The sequence below is a fragment of the Tachypleus tridentatus genome, chromosome 8 (assembly GCF_004210375.1).
Source record: "Tachypleus tridentatus isolate NWPU-2018 chromosome 8, ASM421037v1, whole genome shotgun sequence".
NCBI classification, from domain to species: Eukaryota; Metazoa; Arthropoda; class Merostomata; order Xiphosura; family Limulidae; genus Tachypleus; species Tachypleus tridentatus.
This window is the reverse complement of record NC_134832.1, coordinates 74738240-74759190: the sequence shown is the minus strand read 5'-3', so window position 1 is coordinate 74759190 and position 20951 is coordinate 74738240. Positions and strand designations below refer to the sequence as shown.

The following is a 20951-nucleotide window of genomic DNA, read 5'->3' as shown; positions in this document are numbered from 1 at the left end:
AACACAAAACATAAGAAACAAATATGTCTTACAAACTGGTTAAATCTTGCAAAATTATCTACAGAGTGTTTTTATAGTACTGTAGTATCCACGATATTTCCTTATCACAAACTAAGAATTAACTTCTGTTAAAATGAACATTTCGCAATAATTTTAACTGAAGTATTTATTATAAGTAGCATAACATTTCAACCATCGAAAAACAAACAAATAACTGACGTTGTTTAGTCTTTCACTGAAACACGTCATAACAAGGAATCGCCGAACAACGACGTGGCAGCACGCGAAACATGCTTTTCTCGTTTATTCTTCGTCCACTAACAGTGCATTCAACTTTTCAAAAGCCCCAAGGCTGAGAATACTGCATACGATTAGGTAATCTGAGAAATTGATTTGATTGAAATGTAATAAGAAATATAAAACAGAGTTCAGTATAACATTGTATTTCATCCGGCGGGTTTACAAGCACAAGTTCAGTTCTTAGAACTGAAGCTCAGCTTTTTAATCTGTAATTCTGTATGTTACATGATGTGCGTCTCGATCGTGTAATTACAATAATTCAAATGGAGTGTGTGCCTGGAGTGGTTCTGTTCACCACGTCTTACTGTTTTGTCTTCGAAACTTAGTAATCATCGTTAACTCCACAGCTAGATATTAAAGTTTAAATCTGCTCTGTATGAACGAAAACTCAAGAACAACATTAAAAATCTCAGAGATCAAATGACGAAACCTGAACATTTGTTCACCCTCTGAATACAAATAATTAAGGTGATAATACCCTGTTTAAAAAAATCGAATTAATAATATTCTCCCCTCAGTGGCACAGCGGCATGTCTGCAGACTCACACCACGAAAATCCGGGTTTCGATACTCGTGGTGGGCAGAGCACAGATAGTCCATTGAGTAGCTTTGTGCTTAATTATAAACAAACAAACGATGGTAATATTCACCACCTAAAATGTATACGATCATCAAATTTCGGAATTTTGTTTCACGTGAGCCCCAGATTGAATCGTGGTTTATCTACAGAAATGTTCAAACTTAAACAAGAAGTACATTTTGTTGTTTGGTGAAACTTTTAAAAATTTAGCCATAAGGAAACAAGGTCTACTGGAAAAGTCGTGAAATAGAATGAAAGTTCTAGTGCACTGATAAAAAGAAGGAAGAACAGAAATGAGAACGGACCAAGTAAGATAGAAAGTGCATAACTAGCAACGATCAGCTACTTACTGAAATAAGATGCAACTATTGTTTTCGTCGGCAGACAAAATTTGGGAACGAAAAAATTAAACGTGGCTTGCAATAAACCAAAGTTCAATAAAGATGTCTTCTAAAACTACACCGTCCTTTTACGTTATTTTTCATACCTTCAACTCTTTCACTTTAAAAACACAATAAGTAAAAAGTGAAGTACATAATCGTAAGTACTTCTAAAATGTTTTCGATTCGAACCATTTTGTTCGGAACGAACAAGATGAAATCAGTATTTAGTACTCAGATGTTGAATTATTGCAGTGAAAACTCAACTGGCTTAAATATCTCTACAGATAAAGTTCACTTTCCTTTCCAATCCTAACATACTTATAAGCGCCAATTGTGACCTTAATACAGAAGTTACATATTTAAGTGAAAAGTTATGACTTCTATTGTAAGTTAATTTTCCTCGTGTTATTTATCTTATTCCAACATAAGAAGTCATATGCTTGTACATTTCCCTCTATCAGTGGTCTCACTTTCCACAACTTGTAAGAATAAATTACGTGTATATAAAACTCACCTCTATCAACAGTCTCACAATATCCAGCCTGCTATGACAAACTGCTTCATGTAAAGCTGTTCCTCGTAACGTGGACCTATTGATGTCAATTCCTGCTCGAAGTAGCAATCTATGTAATGGACAAATTGAAACTAAGTTATATCTTTCATTCTACAACATTAGCGCTAAACAAAATGCTACAAAATTTAAAAAAAAAAGATTCATATTAAAAATCTTATTATTAATTGCCGGAAATTCCTCTCATTGTGAAATGATTCAGCCGGTTTCAGGTTGGAAAACGTCTTGTAAATATGGAACAGTAGTACCAGTACTTTTACACTACATTGTTCGATGTTTAAAAGTGTGCGACCTTGCGGTTTTTGAAAACAAAAGGATGATAAAAATTATTGTCACCAGTGAATTAGCGCCCCACACTAGCTTTCGATGGCTTCATATCTTTTTTGCACCAATCTTCGGAACATATATTTCGCTATAATCTGTAGAGTACCAATTTTACTTCGTTGTGTCTCCCGTACAGTACCAGCTATCGTAGGTTGTTCGCAAGTTTAGATTTACAAAGATAAATTCCGAGGTTCGATCTACCCCTTAGGTAACACTTGTGCAGCTTCCCGGTAAAAACAAACAAAAATCATTTACTCGAAATTAGTTGTGATTTTTGCGCCATCTGACAAGCAATATTGTCACTATTTTTATGATTTTTAGATGTGAAATATCGAGATTTATATTTTGTATATATATTTTAATCTTGTGAAACGACCAAAAAACAACTAAGTATTAAAATATTCATACTTGTTGATGACAGATAAAATATTCATACTTTCTGTGTTATTACTGACATCTCATGTTCACATGCTACATAGGTGCATTGAAAAAGTTATTTTAGAATAGGTATTTCAAGATTTCAACTGTTAACTTTTGTTTCTCCTATTCTTTTTTTTTGGCCCGTTGTTTTCTTCAGACAAGTAAAATTATATATTGATTAGAAAATATAATTATCTAAAGACTGGCCAGGTACAGTAAAAGTTAATGTTAACAAGATGTACATGAACGTTACTAACTATCGATAGGCTGTGATTATTTAAAACGATCGCAGCGTTCAACTTGGAGTGCAGAAATTTTGGTTTTTTAATAATAAAATTCATTACTCCTTGATTAATTTTGATTAATCAGTATTGGTGTATGCCCGTATATTCTTACGTCATGAGCATCCAATCACAACTGTTTTGTAAACGTCAAGATTTACATTATTATTATTACTGTTAATATCAGTATTTCCAACACAAAGACAACTTCTATTTTTGACGTTGTTTTGGCTACTTGCCATCTGATGAGGAAACCAGTCAATTGAATAGATATAATTAGTTAGTCCGGTTTTTGTAACGCCCACTGTGGCATTGATTTATGAGCTGGTTTATCATTAGTATCGCTGTTAGTGTACCGCTCACTCGTGTTTAATCACATGCTAGGTAATCGTTAGCTAACTTCTACAGATCACAAATAAGGATAAAAATCAATTACTCTTGGAAGTTAGTTTTCAACGTGAATTTTCAAATATAAATAAAGATTACCTAATAACATCACGATGGCCATTTCTGGCAGCTAGATGAAGGCACGTGGTTCGATTATTATCCAGTATATCTTGCGGGTTCTCAGCCAATAAGGAGTGACAATGGTTAACATTTAGAAGAACTTCCACTACCTGAAAGAATCACCATGAAAATTGGCCTATTAAGCTTGTAAGCAAGATATGAAACAATGATAAAATACTCCATACAACCATAATACTGCAACAGTTAAAGTTTTTTTCACTATAAAAAATTAAAGGATAATAGTAACTTATAAATTTAAAGCGACATTAACAAGAAGAGAATAAAATCACTGTTATAAAATAACATCAATCACCCATTAGATCGTTGTTAGGAAAATATGACACATGACGATCAGTCATATGATCTTAAACACTAACCTGTCAGTAAACCATATAATAATAGTTTCGCACAGACTCGTTTCAGTTAAAGAAGTGTGACACCTGTTCACAGCCCAGCCCAGAAAAAAACAAAAACAAAACACTTACCAACACTGGTGCACAAACACGTCAAAAGGATTTATGACATTTGGACAGGGGTGGGAGAAAATGGCACCACTAGCAACGAAAGAAACAATCAAATGACAGTTCAGTTGATTGTTCTCTTATTAATATAGCTCACTGTGCTGGCAGCAAGGAAGATCAGCAATAACCAATACCTACCAGAAATTTCTATCATTGTCACCTACACAAATTATGCCACAGCGTCAAGCCCATCGAAATAACTTTTCTTAGCCAAAGCCTTGTGTAAAACGAAGGTCCTGAATATAGGTCTCAACTAAACACATAAACAAACATCCTTGTTTGTATAAACCTTTCTAAAATAATAATCTGATCAGCTATCCAGCTGTAACTTGAATCTTCTGTAGCCACTTGAAAAAAACATATATACAACACTACTGAGAAGGAAAGCTATGTTAAAACAGCATTTGTTGAAATAGTCTAAAGGAACAAAAAATATGTTTTACTGACCTTATATCTCCCATATTCACAGGCCAAATCTAAAGAGGTTTTATGTTCATGATTTCGTTGAGTTTGGTTAGCACCGTGACGTAGCAGTGCGCAGACCTGAAACAAGGATTCCAGAAAAAAAAAAAAATGGTGATTGTGCTATCGTGCATTTACTACGGCTGAGTATATTAAAGTTTAAACGGCCACAGCAACAGAAAACCCATGATATATTAGTGATGAAAACTTAACACGAACAAATTAGAAGCCACGACAAATTTAAAAATTGTATATATTTCTTGTCTGTTATTAGAGTTTTTTGAAATCATATGATTTTAAAAATCAAATAAATGACCCAAAGTTTAAATTACCACATGCAAGTGACCATATTGACAAGCTAAATGAAGAGGTGTTTCACCGTGATTGGCTGGTTTATTAACAAAAGCGTTAGACTGTAGAAGTAAATTTACTGGTTCCAGTTTCCCCTGCCACACCGCATAATGAAGAGGCCGCATTCCTGTTAAAAAATAATTGTAATTATAATAACGAATAAAGTAGAATGTTTTACATATTAAATTTCAGATATCAAAAGAGGTAAATTCCAATAAATATTTAACTTCATGTCAGCCTATACGAAAACTCTTATTCCCAACTGTTCCGTCCCCGTCAGCGGTATGTCTGGGGACTTACAACGCTAAAAAACGGGTTTCGATACCCGTGGTGGGCAGAGCACAGATAGCCCATTGTGTAGCTTTGTGATTTATACAAAACAACCAAACTGTTCCACCATACACAATACTAAACCACAGTGAAAACGGCATATAAATAGCTTCATGCTAGAGTTTACATCCAATAACGAGCCGTTTTATTAACCCTTTATATAATTATAATTTGTAAAGGGCCTAACCTGATAATAATTACAATTCATTTATTTCATATATGGCAGATATAATTTGTTCGACTTGTAAGACTCTTCTTTGGTTTCTCACAAAGATTTAGTATTAATTACTGTGATGTCTTAAGCATAAGTTGAATAACCATATGTCAATCCATACTCACTTTAACATCCGTAGTTATTTCACCTTGCACATATCAAATTATTTTACCTTACACGCGTGAAGTTGGGATGCTTTATACAAGTAAATGAGCGATGATTTATCATACTGTACACATTTAATTTTAGCTGCTTGCCACAAGTCACACTTTGCTATAAAATTATTAAACTGTACTGATGTGCGTATACATTTCATTGCAGCTGCTTGTAATGCGGCAAACATTGCTACAAAAATATCAAACTACACCAACCTATATACACACTGTATTCCAGTTGTACTACATAAATGTCAATCTGTACCGACCTGAGTATACAACTGTGTTCCAGCAACTTGCCATAAGTCACCCTACAACACACATTTCAAACCATATAAACATGCAAACACTTTTTTTTTAAACTGCTTTACACACCTCACACATGTAAAGTTACCCTGTCATGTTTACACCTTTCTTTTACATGTTTTATCGAGTGTGGCTCAACGTTTAGCGTGCAGGGCTGTGGAGCCGGGGTTCTGTCGTTAGCCTCTTGTTGTGTGTTTTCTCATAGCAAAACCACATTACGCTATCTGCTGAGTCCACCGAGGAGAATCATACCCCCGATTTTAGCGCCGTAAATCCATAGACTTGCCGCTCTACCTGCAGGGGACTACCCTATTGGTATCGCCTATACTATATTACGCTGTGAGCTAATAAGTTCACATAAGTAGTCTTTTTGTAATTTTTGCGAAATTCGTTAAATAAACACATAGCATTCTACACATCATGTTGTAACTTACGCATGTCAAGAGTATTTTATTAGCATTCTTTAACTTAAAATAACTTGAAAAAAAGTGTTTTAATATTACAAAATCAGAATTAAAAATTGTTTGGGTGTTCTGTCGATAACGTGTATGTATCTTTTCTTCTTGAAACTCAAACATTTCTAATTGTTTTGCATGTATGTGTCTGTGTTAACCAAATAACAGTAAAATACATATTTTACCTTTTTTGTCTGTTATATCTACATGGGCTCCATTATCTATGAGAATCTGCATGATTGGCACTTGACACATTAACGCCGCGTGGTGGAGGCCTGACATTCTGGAATAATAAATTATGCAACATTTTGTGAGAAGTGAAAAACAAAAAGTATTTCAATGCCAAATGTGGAAAGAAATGTCATAAGACTTTAGTTGTACTAATATCTAAGATCGCTTGTATCAGGTAAACAATGTTTCAGGGTGTATTTTTCTCCTGTTTGTTTCAAAGATCTCAAAAGCGATTATAAAATAATTCGATAACGAAATTACAAACAGTTTGTCTTTTTTTTCAGGCTTCAAAATTCGCTCCTACAAATACAAAAAAACCTGGAAATAGCCCACATCAAAAATGTGTTCCTATCAGAAAACTTAAAGTGTTTTTTTTTTCTTAAAGGAGCCAACCCTCCAGTTTAACAACTTTATTTACTCTGTGTTCATCTATCATTTTCTTTAAACTGCTGTTAAGTCCGTCAACTTTACTGCCAACAACTGCTATTTGTTCATTTTTCAATAAAACACTTTTCTTTTCAAAGGACTTTTCTATTAGTTCCTTTGCAAGGTCATTTTTCGTCACATAACAGTTTGACCGGCCATTTTGTGTTTGTTACTGGCTCCAGACACGATGGCTATAGCTGAATACCCTCAGTCACAGCACACAATTAACAAAGTTGAAACGAGCAAAATAAACAAAGACGACGTGATCATCAATTATTGTTCCTGACTTTTCGCTAGATGAAGCTCCAAACGATGGATAGACACTACATGTTTTGTGTTTCAAACCACAAGTGTCAAATCTTTCAGGGAATTTCATTTAATTTACTTGTTAATATATTACAGTGTCTACGTTTGACTGTAGTATATCTCTGTTGTATTGAAACCACAAGCTGAGTAGAATTATCACTGTCAATTTTTAACCTTATTTGTTCTTTTACTACGAGCGCCCGCGTCGCGCTAAACATGCTCGCCCTCCCAGCCGTGGGGGTGTATAACGTGACGGTCAATCCCACTATTCGTTGGTAAAAGAGTAGCCAAGAGTTGGCGGTGGGTGGTGATGACTAGCTGCCTTCCCTCTAGTCTTACACTACTAAATTAGGGACGGCTAGCACAGATAGCCCTCGAGTAGCTTTGTGCGAAATTCCCAAACAAAAAAAAACTTTACTACGAAGTTACTTTTGCTGTGTTTGATTCATGTTTAATATAGAAATCAAAGTATAACCAGCATATTATATTTCTTAAGCAGTTGAACGTCTATTTATTGACACATTCATTTGAAAAACATGTGTATTGACTAAATCATCTTACGAATACAAACATTCATAACTATGTAGAGAAACAAATAACAGATAAAGTACAAGTTTTACTCAAAAACTTTTCATTTTCATTTAGAAGATTTTAGAGTTCATGTATGTACAAATTTAAGACTTTCAGGTGAAAAAGTATTTTTAATCTTATCATGAAAATCATTTAGACTAGTCAGAGTACAAGTCAGGCTCTGATTCCGTAAATTAACAGACAAGTCTTTAATAAAAATAAAATTTTTAAAAATATCTGAATTTTTAATACATGTTTTTTCTAATGTTTATTTAAAACCTGTCATATTTACATTCGTTACTATATGATGCACGCCATACACTATTTGAAATTGTGAAAGCATGAGAGTTACATTAATATTCGTTATTTCATGTGCTTCCATAATCCGTGATCTTTCCTCAGTTATCTAACCTATTGTTTTACATTTAACTTTACTCTTCAATAATTAAGTAACCAGTAGTTCTTTCCGTCGCTGGCACTTACCCACTTTTATTATCTTCTGCATTCGAACTTAGTCCCATGACAGTTTGATGATCGATCACTTGGATATTTTGTATTAGCCAAGAATTTTAACATTTGGTTGGCTTGGTCCGAATGTAACCCTAAACGGTGACGGAGACTCAAATCCCCGATCAGGAGATTTAAAATAGAGCGTCCTAACCACCAAGTCATGCTATATCCCTAGATACACTTTATATAGTAAAATCTAGCTAAAGTATATCGTGTCATCAAATACAATATCAATAAAAGTCTTTAAACCTTCACCTACATCCAAGTTTATATTTGATTTTTAAAGTAGTACTTCAGAAGTTTTCCAAGTTTAGCAATGTTTTACTAAACACATTTTACGTTTGCTCATTATGTACAAAGAAATTCGCTCATCACTTTCAGTGTTGTTCTTTGTTACGCACAAAAATTTTATTTCCTTTTACTTTGCTTCGTAGGGTAAAAGCACAGTATCTCCGGTTTATCAAATCCATCAGCATGTTGTCGATTTTGCTACCTTTCTCTCTGTGCGTGTAAAAGAAGGATTGGGTGTAAAAATAAAAACTAGGGATGGAGTCTAAAATGCAAAAATGTATTCTAATACATACAGTTTGTACTGTTCTAAATAAACAGGAGGAACAAGCATACTTCACAAAGGGTAGACACACAAGTAAAAGTCTTCAGCCATATTAGGCCCATGTTTTGGACTAGGAATGGTCAGAGATATCTGAGCTAATGTCCCTAATTTAGAAGTGATAGACAAGATGGAAGGTAGCTAGAATACACAGCCAACTCTTAGGCTCCCCTTTACCAACGAATAGTGGGAGTGACCGTAACATTATAACGCCCCCACGGCTGAAAGGGCGAGTATGCTTCGTGGGTGGGATTCGAACCCGCAATCATCAGATTCCCAAGCGATCGCTTTAATCACCAGATCATATAAATGAAAGAGAAAAAAGGACTTAACTGAACTGTAGCCCCAATAGCACAGTGTATGGACTTATAACCCTAGAAACACAGACAGCCCATTGTGTTGCTTTGTGCTTAACTTACAAACTAAAATGTTTGATTAACAGCAATACCTTAACAACATGAACGTTGTTTTGCTTATTCTAAGGTTTGGCAGACAAATACAGTTTCCTTCATTAAAACATTAAACTCATGAAAAAAAACACAAAAACTTTGTACAGCGTTGCTTTAAAATGATAAATAACTAAACCGCAAAAAGTTGGGTAGATACATGGGTGGACGGACAAGTAAAGAAATTGTCTATCTACAGTAATCTGTTGAAAACTGATTACAAAATTGTTTACTCTCTATTGCATTTTTTCATATTTTCGCCATCTGTATGTAGTTGCAACTTCTACACTAGTAGAATGTCCTAATACACTAAACAAGACACACTATCCCTTTTATACAAAGCAAGTTTATTTTAATATACGTGATCATACGCGGTAGCACACAACAAATGTGTATACTACCAGCCTCTTCTTATTACCATATTTCTAATGTACTGTCATGACCTTCAGTGCACATCTCCAAGTTATAAATACATGCTGCGCAGTTTGTTTTTTAACATTGGACAGGGTTTAAGATGTAACTCATAAACCACTGTTTACAAGACTACACGATCCGGATCTCTTGTCTATAATCAACCAGTTATAAACGAGTGTATTGAACTTTACTAAGAAACCCAAAGTTAAACTAAAGCTGAAGTTTACAAGCTTGAAAATGAAAGGTTTACATCCTCTGCGTTTGTTTGTTAAGTGGAATATGAGTAAAATTACAGATTTCAAAAGATCTTTGGAACTTAAGATACAAGGAATAATTGATTTTTTCACACCTGGTGAGCCCTTTCACGTGCACGTGGGATTAAACAGCCAGGTCACAGACCTCCCCAATTCTGACATAACCGTACTTAATTTTAAACTACTAAGCAGAAGGAATGCAACCAACTAGATACACGTCCTACCACAAAGTCTTTTCCAGGTTCTCTAAATCCAATTAATGAAATTACTGTCATTTTTATAATTTGCTCACAGCTAAAGAAGTGAAGTTTGTTCAGTATCGTCACGTCTTGTGCCTCGGATCCTTTTATCTAGAGCTAGAGATACTAATTATTAGCCAACGCTTAGTCCGTTACAAAGAGACTTATGAAAAAACATTTATGTATAACTGTATCCCCCTTAAAACTAAGCTGACTGAATTGAATAGTAGAAAGATATATATCATATTAAATATTTTAATACTTGATATACTGTTAATACTTCTAGAGTTGGTTTTACATATGAATAAAAATAAACAAATAACATTTACTTTAAAAATGGCGCCATGAAATATAATTGCAAACTTAACGTATCATCATCAGGCTGTACAATCAACTTGTAAATCTAGACCACAAACAATATTACGCATGCGTTCGATCAGAACTGCCACGCACCAAAACTAAGAGAAAAACAGAGCAGTGATGAGAAAATCAATACCGCTCTGTGAGGTCTCTAACTAACTTATATCTCTACACTCGCATTCCTCTTGATAGTTCTTGGTATCAATATATGTTTTCTAATATTAAATGTGATTATCTTTGCATTGTTTATTTTTATGCACAGCCAACGATTTTTTTTAATAGCAGATTCTCTAAAGTGGAAGAACGACGTAAAACTGTGGCCAATCAGGTTGAGAAGCAAAGGAATTTGTCTTGACAATAAATAAATAAATGTAAAATAAATAAAAGCATTTGCATACACTTGAGGCTAATTTATTTCACGAGTAGCATTCAAAACAACCAAATGAATATACGTAAATATATAAGCTTTTTTGTGCTTAGATATATCAAACTCACACTATATAACGTTACTTTCGCCCCTCGATATAATGAGCGTCATGAATATTACGTACAGCAACACAAAACAGTTACTAGGTGTAGTTCTTGGATTCGACACTAGAGGGTTATCTGGGAGTTACTGTACTTTCACTTTACAAGAGGAGGAGATAATGTAACTTCATAGAGATCTTGTTTTGGTATCTTCGCTCTTTTCTCTTTACGTCTTCACACAATAAATAACTTCATACAGTCCTTACCTTTGTTTCACCTGTAATGTCTCAGCTCAACTTTACCATTAAATATTCCAAAATGTACTTTCCACTCCTCACTACATGTAGCCAGAGTATATAATTAGCCCCATGGGATAAATGGTCACGTGCGACGATTTTTGTTCCCTTGTCAGCTCACTAGATTAAAATATCTACCTTTACGAGTTACGATCTTAAAATGCACCTGTTGTTTTATTTATTGGGTCTTGAGTCATTGAATTTCCTCTGTGTGATTTATATGAATGAGTTGGAGTCACTATATTTGTCTGAATTTGGGTTTATGCTACCAAAATTCACACTTTGCATTTTCATTATATTGATTGGGTCTTGAATCGTTGTATTTCTTGTGTGTGGCTTATTTGAATGAGTTTGAGACATTATATTTGTCTTTCTTAGGGTCTATGCTACCAAACTTCATTGTTGTATGATGTGTTTCTGTAGTTTCTTGTTTTAAGATAAGCGGCATAGGTTTTGAATCACTGTACTTTTTAGCCTTTGCATAGCAGCTCGTAGACCAGCTCTGAGTTGTTTTGTTTTTTAAGTACGTACTTTTATAGATAACTCCGTCATCTGTTAATCTATTTAGATCTAAACACAATTGACTCAGGAGATCAAAACCTTTCGACTGATGTATTTGATCACGGCAAAAGCTACATAAGTTAATTTATCCTAATCCTGTCTAAAAGAATTTCAATTTGAGGGTAGATTGGTAAGGATCCTGATGAGTAATTATACTGAATGGGATATATACGTGCCCCACATTTGATATTACTGGTATACAAAACTATAGCCAATAAAAAAAAAAAGAAAAACAGATCTCATAGATTAATTTACTCTAATCCTGCGTAAAATAAATTCAAGTGCCGTGGTTATTGAGGATTCCCTCTTATTACTTTTTATGATGCTTCTGTTGTGTTTCAGTTTGAGTCATTCTATTTACTTCTTAGCTTATAATACGTTTGCATAAGTATGTCTTACACATTCAACGAAAACAACATACACTTCTGCAAGTTCTGTCCTTCCTTACTAAATGTTTTGATAATTGGAACATTACAACATTTTTCTTTGCACATTCAAAAGTTGTAATGCAAACTGGAGGGATTTACACATTTAAAATGATTAGAAAAAAAGTTTTATTTTAACCGACGTTAAAAGCTGCGAAATAAAACTTTTTTCAATAACAGAGGTAATTTTTCTAACTTTATTATAAAATAAAATATATCATAGGTTGCCTCCCAAAGAAACTTATTCGGTGAGAACAAGCTTTTTCTTTCTTAAGGATTTCGTTATCTTTGTTTTATCTACAAAAAAATAAAACCGTCTAGTCAATAAAAATAACTGTAAGAAGTCATCAAGAGGAGAAAATTTGCTTTATATTGTTTAAATTTACACTTTTTTTGAGAATTCCAACACTATAAGCCATTTTGATCAACGTACCTGATAAGGCGGGAATAAATTTGTGTCAAGTAAACGATTTCGCTTACCCATATGCCCTTCAAACGATAGTGCTTGTTAGGGCCTTCAGCTAATTCCCATTATCTTCAATAAAACAAATATAATATTTATATGAACAAAGCTGTACTTACCTGTTAAAAAAACTCATTACCAAGGAGATTTTTAACACGACATGTAATGTCGACGATAGATAGCAATGAATGTATTAATTAACTTTATGTTTTAAATGCAATTTAATTAGACATTATCAACCCTTTGTGTGTAAAGACAGAAATCTGCAGCTTCGTTTTGTGCAAGCTTTCCATCATGATGCTTTGTTTTTAGCATCATAGAAACTATACAACTTGGCGGGGTTTAGAATATTCATAATTTTTACTAGTTTAACCATTACGTTAAACCATGCATTCGTAAATATTAACTTAATATAAATTAAGGTTTAATCATTAGGCTTAGCTTTGATACATCAATCCAAAATAAAACGACTGCAAAGTTTTTATGCTTATTTCTTGGGTTTAAGTTCCAAAATGTAGTACGAATGCATACTAGAGTTACGTAAAAAAATTCGTCTCTCTTGGCTGAGAAAAGGGAAAAGTTGTATCCAACACTAGGTGGCTACTTATCATCAGATCCCATACATGTTATACGTAGCACTCTGGCACATCAGTGAATGTGATGTGTAGGTAGAAACTTATAGTTTTAACATTATGAGTTTTATTAGAATTTAAAATAATACAAATCTAAAGCCAGGTTTAAATTAAATTATCTAACTTCTCGCTTATTCTAAAACTTTCAATTTTCATCATTTATATTTTTATTTTCTGGATTATTTTTACTAATCACCAATTAAGCCTAGTTTCGAATCATGAGTTTATTTTAACATACAACTCGCATCTGACGATAACAGGGATGAAACGTAATTTCAGCTCTCAGACTTTACTATGTTGAATATAGGACATATCGTGCAATGCAGTGATTGTTTATATATCTGAAATAAAATTTTATTTTCTGAGAAACCTCAAGAGTAATCTGTCTGAGAAAAAAATCAGTGGAACCCATTAAAAGTCCTTTTTTAATATAACATTGTAAAAATAATTGCATGAATGTTATATATGTTTAAGGCATAATTTTTTTGTTAGCAATGATCATCGTTTCTCCTTTCATCCACATTATGCGACAATAAATGCTGACTACGTAAATTATAATAACTTATGTTGTTTATACAAACCAAATACAGGCTAGAACTTCGCGCACGTTTTGGAAGGCAATACTAAGAGTTTATTAAAAGTCACACTTATACGCTTTCCTTTTACCCTGGCATTCTTTGTATGAGTTTAATCATTTCAATAGTTTATATGACTTGCAGAATAGTTGTGGTAATTCAGTATTACGTAGCATTGATCACATCACGTGGCATGAAGATCTGGTCATTATTTATTTACAAGCAGATACTAAATATTAAATTATTCTAAGTATACGTATATCATAGAAACTTTTATTTTGACTGTTTTCTAGTTCATAACTCGGAAACTCTGGTCTAACTCATGTGCCAAATTAGTCCCAGATATACCAACTCCCTGTAGCACAACTCTGACGAAAGATATCTGCTATCTTATAGGATAATTGCATTATAGACAACATTACACTGTGTGTGAGGATTACTTTACGACTGTCATACGAGATTCTGGATTCCTAGAATCTGACTTGTTATTGTCCAGTTACAGAGTAGCAGAGAGATATGAACTTTGGAAGCAGTTTTGGCGCTTTAAATGAGCAGGTCTTCGACCTTGAGACTTGCTGTAAATTGTTGTTCATGACTGTGCGTTTCTGATTGAAATTATTTTTGAATAATTACAGTTTAATTTGGTTGAATACAGCTTTATTTGATTAATTACAATTTCTCGTATTTCTGTTTTTATGGCTTGTTCTTTTGGTTAAATTCATTTACAAGCTACTAGACAGTTCAACATAATATGTTATAAAATTTTATTTCCATGAATTTGCTAATTAAATATTTTGTCTGTTTTCCGTCAATTTGGTTTAGTTTGTTTTGAATTTTGCGCAAAGCTACACGAGGGCTATTTGCGCTAGCCGTCCCTAATTTTGTAGTGTAATGCTAGAAGAAAAGCAGTTAGTCACCACCACCCACCGCCAACTCTTTACCAACGAATTGTGGGATTGACCGTCACATTATAACACCCACACGGCTGAAAGGGCAAGTATGTTTGAAGTGACGGAGATTCGAACCCGCAACCCTTAGATTACGAATCGAGTGCTTTCACCACTTGACATATGCTGGGCCAGTTTTCCGCCGAATCTTCTTTTAATTTAACCAGCAACAACTCGCTACTCTAAACATAAATACAACGCTTAATTTATAACTAACTCGGTTCACCATTTGCTATTGAGCTATAGCTGCCTCAATCTGGTGAGTAAAAGACAAAACTAAAAACACCATATATATTATTCAGTTATATTTTCATTCCATATTCCAGGTCCTCTAATCTTTTACTATAGTTCATATTAGAATATTAAGCGTTTTTGTGTATCAAGTTGAGAAGTAACACAGTGGTGTGAAGGGACCGTAATGTACAAAATAATTACATAATTTGAAAACTGAACTATTGGTATTTAAAAATCAATATTTCTGTTCATACCAAGATGTAAAACTTAATCATAAACAAATTATGAAACTGGATAAAGTGTTAGGTTATACTATGATTTAACTGTCTCTTCAATTCATGAATTCTGATTTTTCTTTCACAGTAAATATTAAAATCACCAAAAATGTTGGTTTTGGCTCATGCGAGGTTCACATTTATGTCAAACTCTTGCTGTTAAATCACGAGGCTATGAGAGAAGAACGACAACCAGCACAAGTAACAGACTTTAAATATGGCTACTGTGCACTCTGTGTAATTACTGTATTGTCGTTGGATAATTTCTCTACGTATCTTCATTCTCTTGGGTATCATTATGTCCTTTCGAAGAAATCCAAATGCGTTCTTAATCTACCTGAAAGAGAATTCTCAAAAAGAGCAGTTTTGCAACAAAACGAAAAAAAATAATGTGTTCGAATTTTGAATATTTGGACATCCAATGCATCATGAGTCAATCACTGAGGAAATCATTTGCGAATGTGGTGTTTTAAAAGAAACTAATATCCATATTAATGTTACAATTCACTATCTTAAGCAAGTGCCTAAGAATCTATGCTTTATCTTATTCACTATATTGTAAATGTATTCAGTATTATAAAATCTAATAATTTGATCTATAAAAACGCTTGATGTTAGAGACATAATACAGCCCAAGTTTAATACGTTTATTGGGGTTGATTACCTCTAATGGGAGTGTCTAAAGCAGTGGTGCACAAACTTTTTGAGTCAGTGGCCACAAACAGACTTCTCGTATCCGTTGGGGGCCAGAAAAAAGTAAAGATTAAAATCGTCCCACAGTTGTTTCACACAAGATGGACATCACATTTAAGAATACACGAATAACGATTACATCAAAGAGTTTGCACATTATTCTAAAATATGTTATGATACGTCAACTGTCACAAAGTCAGTGCGATGGATGGTGCTGCATGTCATCTACGAGCTTAGAAATGTCCGGCTTGATGTTTGACGTTGAAAGACGCAAGACTGCTTCCAGATGATCATCAGTCAGCTGATTATGAGTGTTGTTTTTGTTCAGTTTCATATGTGAGGAAGCCTGTTTGCAGCAGTACGTGCTGCCAAACATGCTGGTGTGGACCAGTGCATTCTCTTTCAGATTAGCAAATGTATCAGGCAACGTTTCGTAGAAGTCAAGAAAACTGTTTTCTCGGTTAATAGCACGCAGTTCATCAGATGCCTGGAGATCTGTAAGTTCGAGCTGATATTCTGCTGCCAAGTCATCCACTGACACACTGAACGGATCAGCAAAAAGTTTCATCAACAATCTGCATTGGTCAAAGTCATGAAACCGTGAGTTGAAGAAGGATTGAATCAAGGTATCTAGCTTCCCAACATAAACTTGTGTGTCAATGTCCTGATTCTTCTGTAGCTGTGACTGAAAAGTGGCAAAGTGCACGAAGTTGTCTGATGCTTCTTGCTGCTGGAACAACTGCAACTTTGTCCTGAAAGCTGAGACGTGATTGACAGACAAGCTGGTTTTTGCCTTGCAACTTCAAATTCATATCATTCAAGTGTTGTGTCATGTCGACCAGAAAGGTCAAATCAGCTTGCTATGCTGGATCAGTTATGTAAATCACTTCTGTGTCTTTGTTCTTGCTTCTGAGGAATTCTATCACCTCATCAATCAACTCCCAGAATCTTCTGAGCATCATCTCTCGACTCAGCCAGCGTACTTCACAGTGATACACAATGTCACCATAGTCTGAATCAATTTCTTCAAGAAAACTTTGAAACTGACGGTGATTGAGCCCTCGTGATTTGATGAGATTAATGGTTTTCGTCACTAATGCCATCAGTGCCTGAAAACCAAGTTCTTTACTGCACAGGTTCTGTTGGTGAATAATATAGTGCGACTTCACCAACTGTCTGTTCTGCTTTCCTCGATGCTACATCAACAGTGCTACCAGCCCGCTATTTTTTCCGGTCATGGCTGGTGCTTCATCAGTTGTTACACTTACCAGTTTCGTGAAATCCAATGAAACACTACTACACAGTTGTACTGTCTCCTCGAACAGAGCAGACCCAGTTGTCCGACCCATCATGGAACCCATGTCGATTAGTTCCTCTGTGATATCAAACGATGACGACACACCACGAACAAAAACTAGTAGCTGTGCTGTTGAACTGATGCCAGTCGACTCGTCTGCTGCCAAAGAGAAGTAGACAACGTTGGCTGCTTTATTTGTAAGCTGCCTTGTCACGTCTGCTGAGAGGTGTGAAATTCTTCGTTGAACTGTTATACGATTCAAAGCCACCGTCTGTAGCTTGCGAACTGCTTCCGAACACAACTTTTCCGATGCCGTAATCATACATTGCTTGACAAAATCACCATCAGTGAACGGTCGGCCAGATTTTGCTATCATCAACGAAGTATCGTAACTGACCTCACATGCTGCACCTAAATCTGCCGACTGCTTTGAGAAAACGTTTTGATAGTGATTCAGTGACCACCGCAGAGATTCGATTCGAGGTGTTCGTTCATCATCGACAACGTTGTGGAAATCTTTATGCTTCGACTCATAATGACGCTTTATATTGGATTCCTTCGCCACTGCTACTGTCGAATGACACAGCAGACAAATCACGTTCTTCTGTTGTTGAACAAAACAGTATTGCGCAATCCAATCATCACAAAACTGCCGGTTTTCGTTGTCAACTTTCCTTTCACGATTAGCTGCCATTTTTATTACGAAATAATATCAAAATAGGGCTCGTAAGTAAATCTCGAAGAACAATTGGAAAGCGTGAGATTCCGTAATTACGGAAATATTACGTCATTGCGCCAATGATTAAATGCCTATGCATTAACGAGATTTGCTTATTAAATTTTCTTTATTGCTCGACACAAATATGAAACCATCCAGTATCTAATCTAATGCATATTCTTCTATAGCGCTTAATCTTCGCGCAGGCGCTATGTTTCACTTTCCCGTTGAACATCGCAGGCCACTCGGCGACTCGTCGCGGGTCGGACTTTGTGCACCACTGGTCTAAAGTAATGCGCAAGTATCATAGATGTTTTTAAGAATAATGGTTTTTGTGGTTTACAAAATTATTAGAAAATCCTGAGAATTTTAAGTTGCGTAGCTGTCGGTTGTTGTAAAATGTAATCTACTTTAATAACCTGTCAACTTGCTCTATTATTAGGAAAACTTATGGTAAAATTATTGGTCAAAGACATTCGTTGAACTCAAGAACCGTAATATCTAAATATCCATTTTTGTTTTATAAATTACAAGATATGTTTTCAGGTCAGCTATGAGAATGGAGTTCTTACATTTTAAGCGAATGATCATATTGTATAATATATGCAACCGGCTCCATTTTGCTGGTAGAAAACATCTACTCAGAAAATGTGACACATCTAACAAAAGTTATTAATTCCTGACTATATCACAAGTACCACAACTCCAAGTTTCACACAATTCACTCGAGGGACAGTCCGATATTCTGAAAACATTCCGCTATTACTACTGCAGTGTGCTTAGTTCTTCTTATTGTTATTCAACTGTTTAATCTTGTTTCTATAGTAATAATAATAACATTATTATTATTATAATTTTGATATAATTTTTCAGAAATTAGAAAGCTTTCATTACTGTTAACAATAATATAGGTCTTTGGAACAATTAAAAATATATCACAAAATTTTATCGGCCTATGTACCGATTATAAAATTACACATATGTGATGTAACAATCTGAATGAACATTAGGCCTACATGTATAGTTTCTTTTACGTCCAGTTTTCGGAATATCGAACTGTAACCGTTCAAAAATAATATTTATTTGTTTGTTGTTAAGCGCAATTTGCCCGCCACTGGTATCAAAACCCATGTTTAGCGTCATAAGCTTTCAAACTTACCGGTGAGCCACCAGGGAGAGAAAGGACACGACTAAAGTTCTCTCTAAAAATCTACCCTAGGTTTTACACGATCTAAAAGCAAACATTTTATAATCGTAAACAGTAGAGGTAAGTCCAAAAATCATATCCAACAGCAACATAATATCTTATTTTCATTATTTTCTGTAAATATTCAGCCAGGAATTACAGTGAATTCACCCGCATTGATGACTGACGCAATTTTTCGTAAATTTGAGTTTCTGCCAAAATATCTTACTTTTTCACAATATTAATTCATTTATATTCTTACCGATTGTAAATTAAGCTCTATCAGTAATGTCCTGTTTTTAAAAAGGTACTTTAAAAACATATACAACTACAGCGACTGTATATTTCTTCAAAGCAATCCTGGTTATTAATCCTTCATAACTATAAAGCACGAGCCTTGAAGTTTGGACTAAATATCACACATTATAAGTCGCACCTTACTCAAATTGCGTTGCTCTAGCACCAAGTATTACAAAAGGAATCTTTAGAAGAGTATATTTTATAGTCCCTGTTTCTAGTTCACTTGAAGCGTCTATAGCGTTGACCGCTTTTGTTCACAATAGTTAAATTCCTCAATGACAATTCACATGCAAATATCTTTGTTTTGTTGAATAAACAAGGTGGCCTTGAGTTACGAAATTTCGAGTATATAATTTCCTTTCTGTTGTTCCCAGACTTTCTTATGGAGTACTGTTTTTTTTTTTTAAGCGATGACACTAAATTATATACATTTACACCTTCATTATGCTACCAAGCTCTCATAAATTCACAAACAATGGGACTTGTCAGAACTGACGTGGATTATTTGCATGTCATAAAGCTGTAAACCCGCCAGGAGGCGCAGTCGTTTAACAACAGACAAAGCCAAACATGCTTCTAATTCCGCCTTTTCTTTTTTGCCTTAAGCCATAAAATACATTCACCCCTCGATAAAATCATGTGGCAAACTCTTCGAAACAAAAAAAAAAAAACAGTCGTTTTGATATGTAAACAATAAAGACGTGGGCCGATAAATTCACGTACATGCATAAAATATAAGTGAAAGATAACACTACAAAATATTTTATGGAAATTTTAGGTCGGCCGAATAGATTACATTCAACTAAGGCTAATTCATTTTGTTAATAAAGGAGAAGTGTGACAATAACGAAGTTATATACTTCACTAACAAAGTAAACTAAAGGAACAGTGTCATACAGCCTACGTTTTACAACACGTTGAATAATGACTAGATGACACAAAGTAAACCAAAGAAACAGTGTCGTTCACCTTAACATACTATAGCACATCGGATAATAACCACTGACAACAAAATAAACTAGTTGTAACTAAAACTAGAACTAGTGATTTATGAAACCTAAAGACACACACACATATATATATACGATATATAGTTGGTGAAAAGTTGTTTGTCATATGAAGGTAGAAACAACGCGTTAGTTTCTCAAGAAAGGAACTTCATTTAAAGTAAAACAACTATTCTAACCAAGAGTTTGATTTCGCATCACCATCACACGTTTGTTTTACAGCTTCAAGCATATTTGGACACACTTTTATGTTGTGTTGCATGATTTAACTTTCTACGCACAGAAGAACAAAAATAATGATTTTTTATTACACGATTTAAGGAGAATATCCAGACAAATAATTATTTA

At 34.4% G+C, this 20951-nt stretch overlaps 1 protein-coding gene across 5 annotated transcripts in view; it reads right to left on the bottom strand.

Moving 5' to 3' along the window:
• Positions 1-20951, bottom strand: part of LOC143222691 (caskin-2-like) — a 222330-nt gene that overhangs the window by 119293 nt on the left and 82086 nt on the right. For 2 of the 5 annotated variants that reach the window (XM_076449533.1, XM_076449535.1), the window contains exons 3-7: positions 6346-6443; positions 4682-4827; positions 4335-4430; positions 3346-3476; positions 1778-1886 (exon numbers count right to left, since the gene is read on the bottom strand). In XM_076449533.1, coding sequence (XP_076305648.1) covers positions 1778-1886; positions 3346-3476; positions 4335-4430; positions 4682-4827; positions 6346-6443 — 580 coding nt within the window. Of the gene's footprint in view, positions 1-1777; positions 1887-3345; positions 3477-4334; positions 4431-4681; positions 4828-5668; positions 5718-6345; positions 6444-10495; positions 10528-20951 lie in introns of those variants that run through there. The other 3 variants (XM_076449534.1, XM_076449536.1, XM_076449537.1) reach the window with 3 other exon arrangements.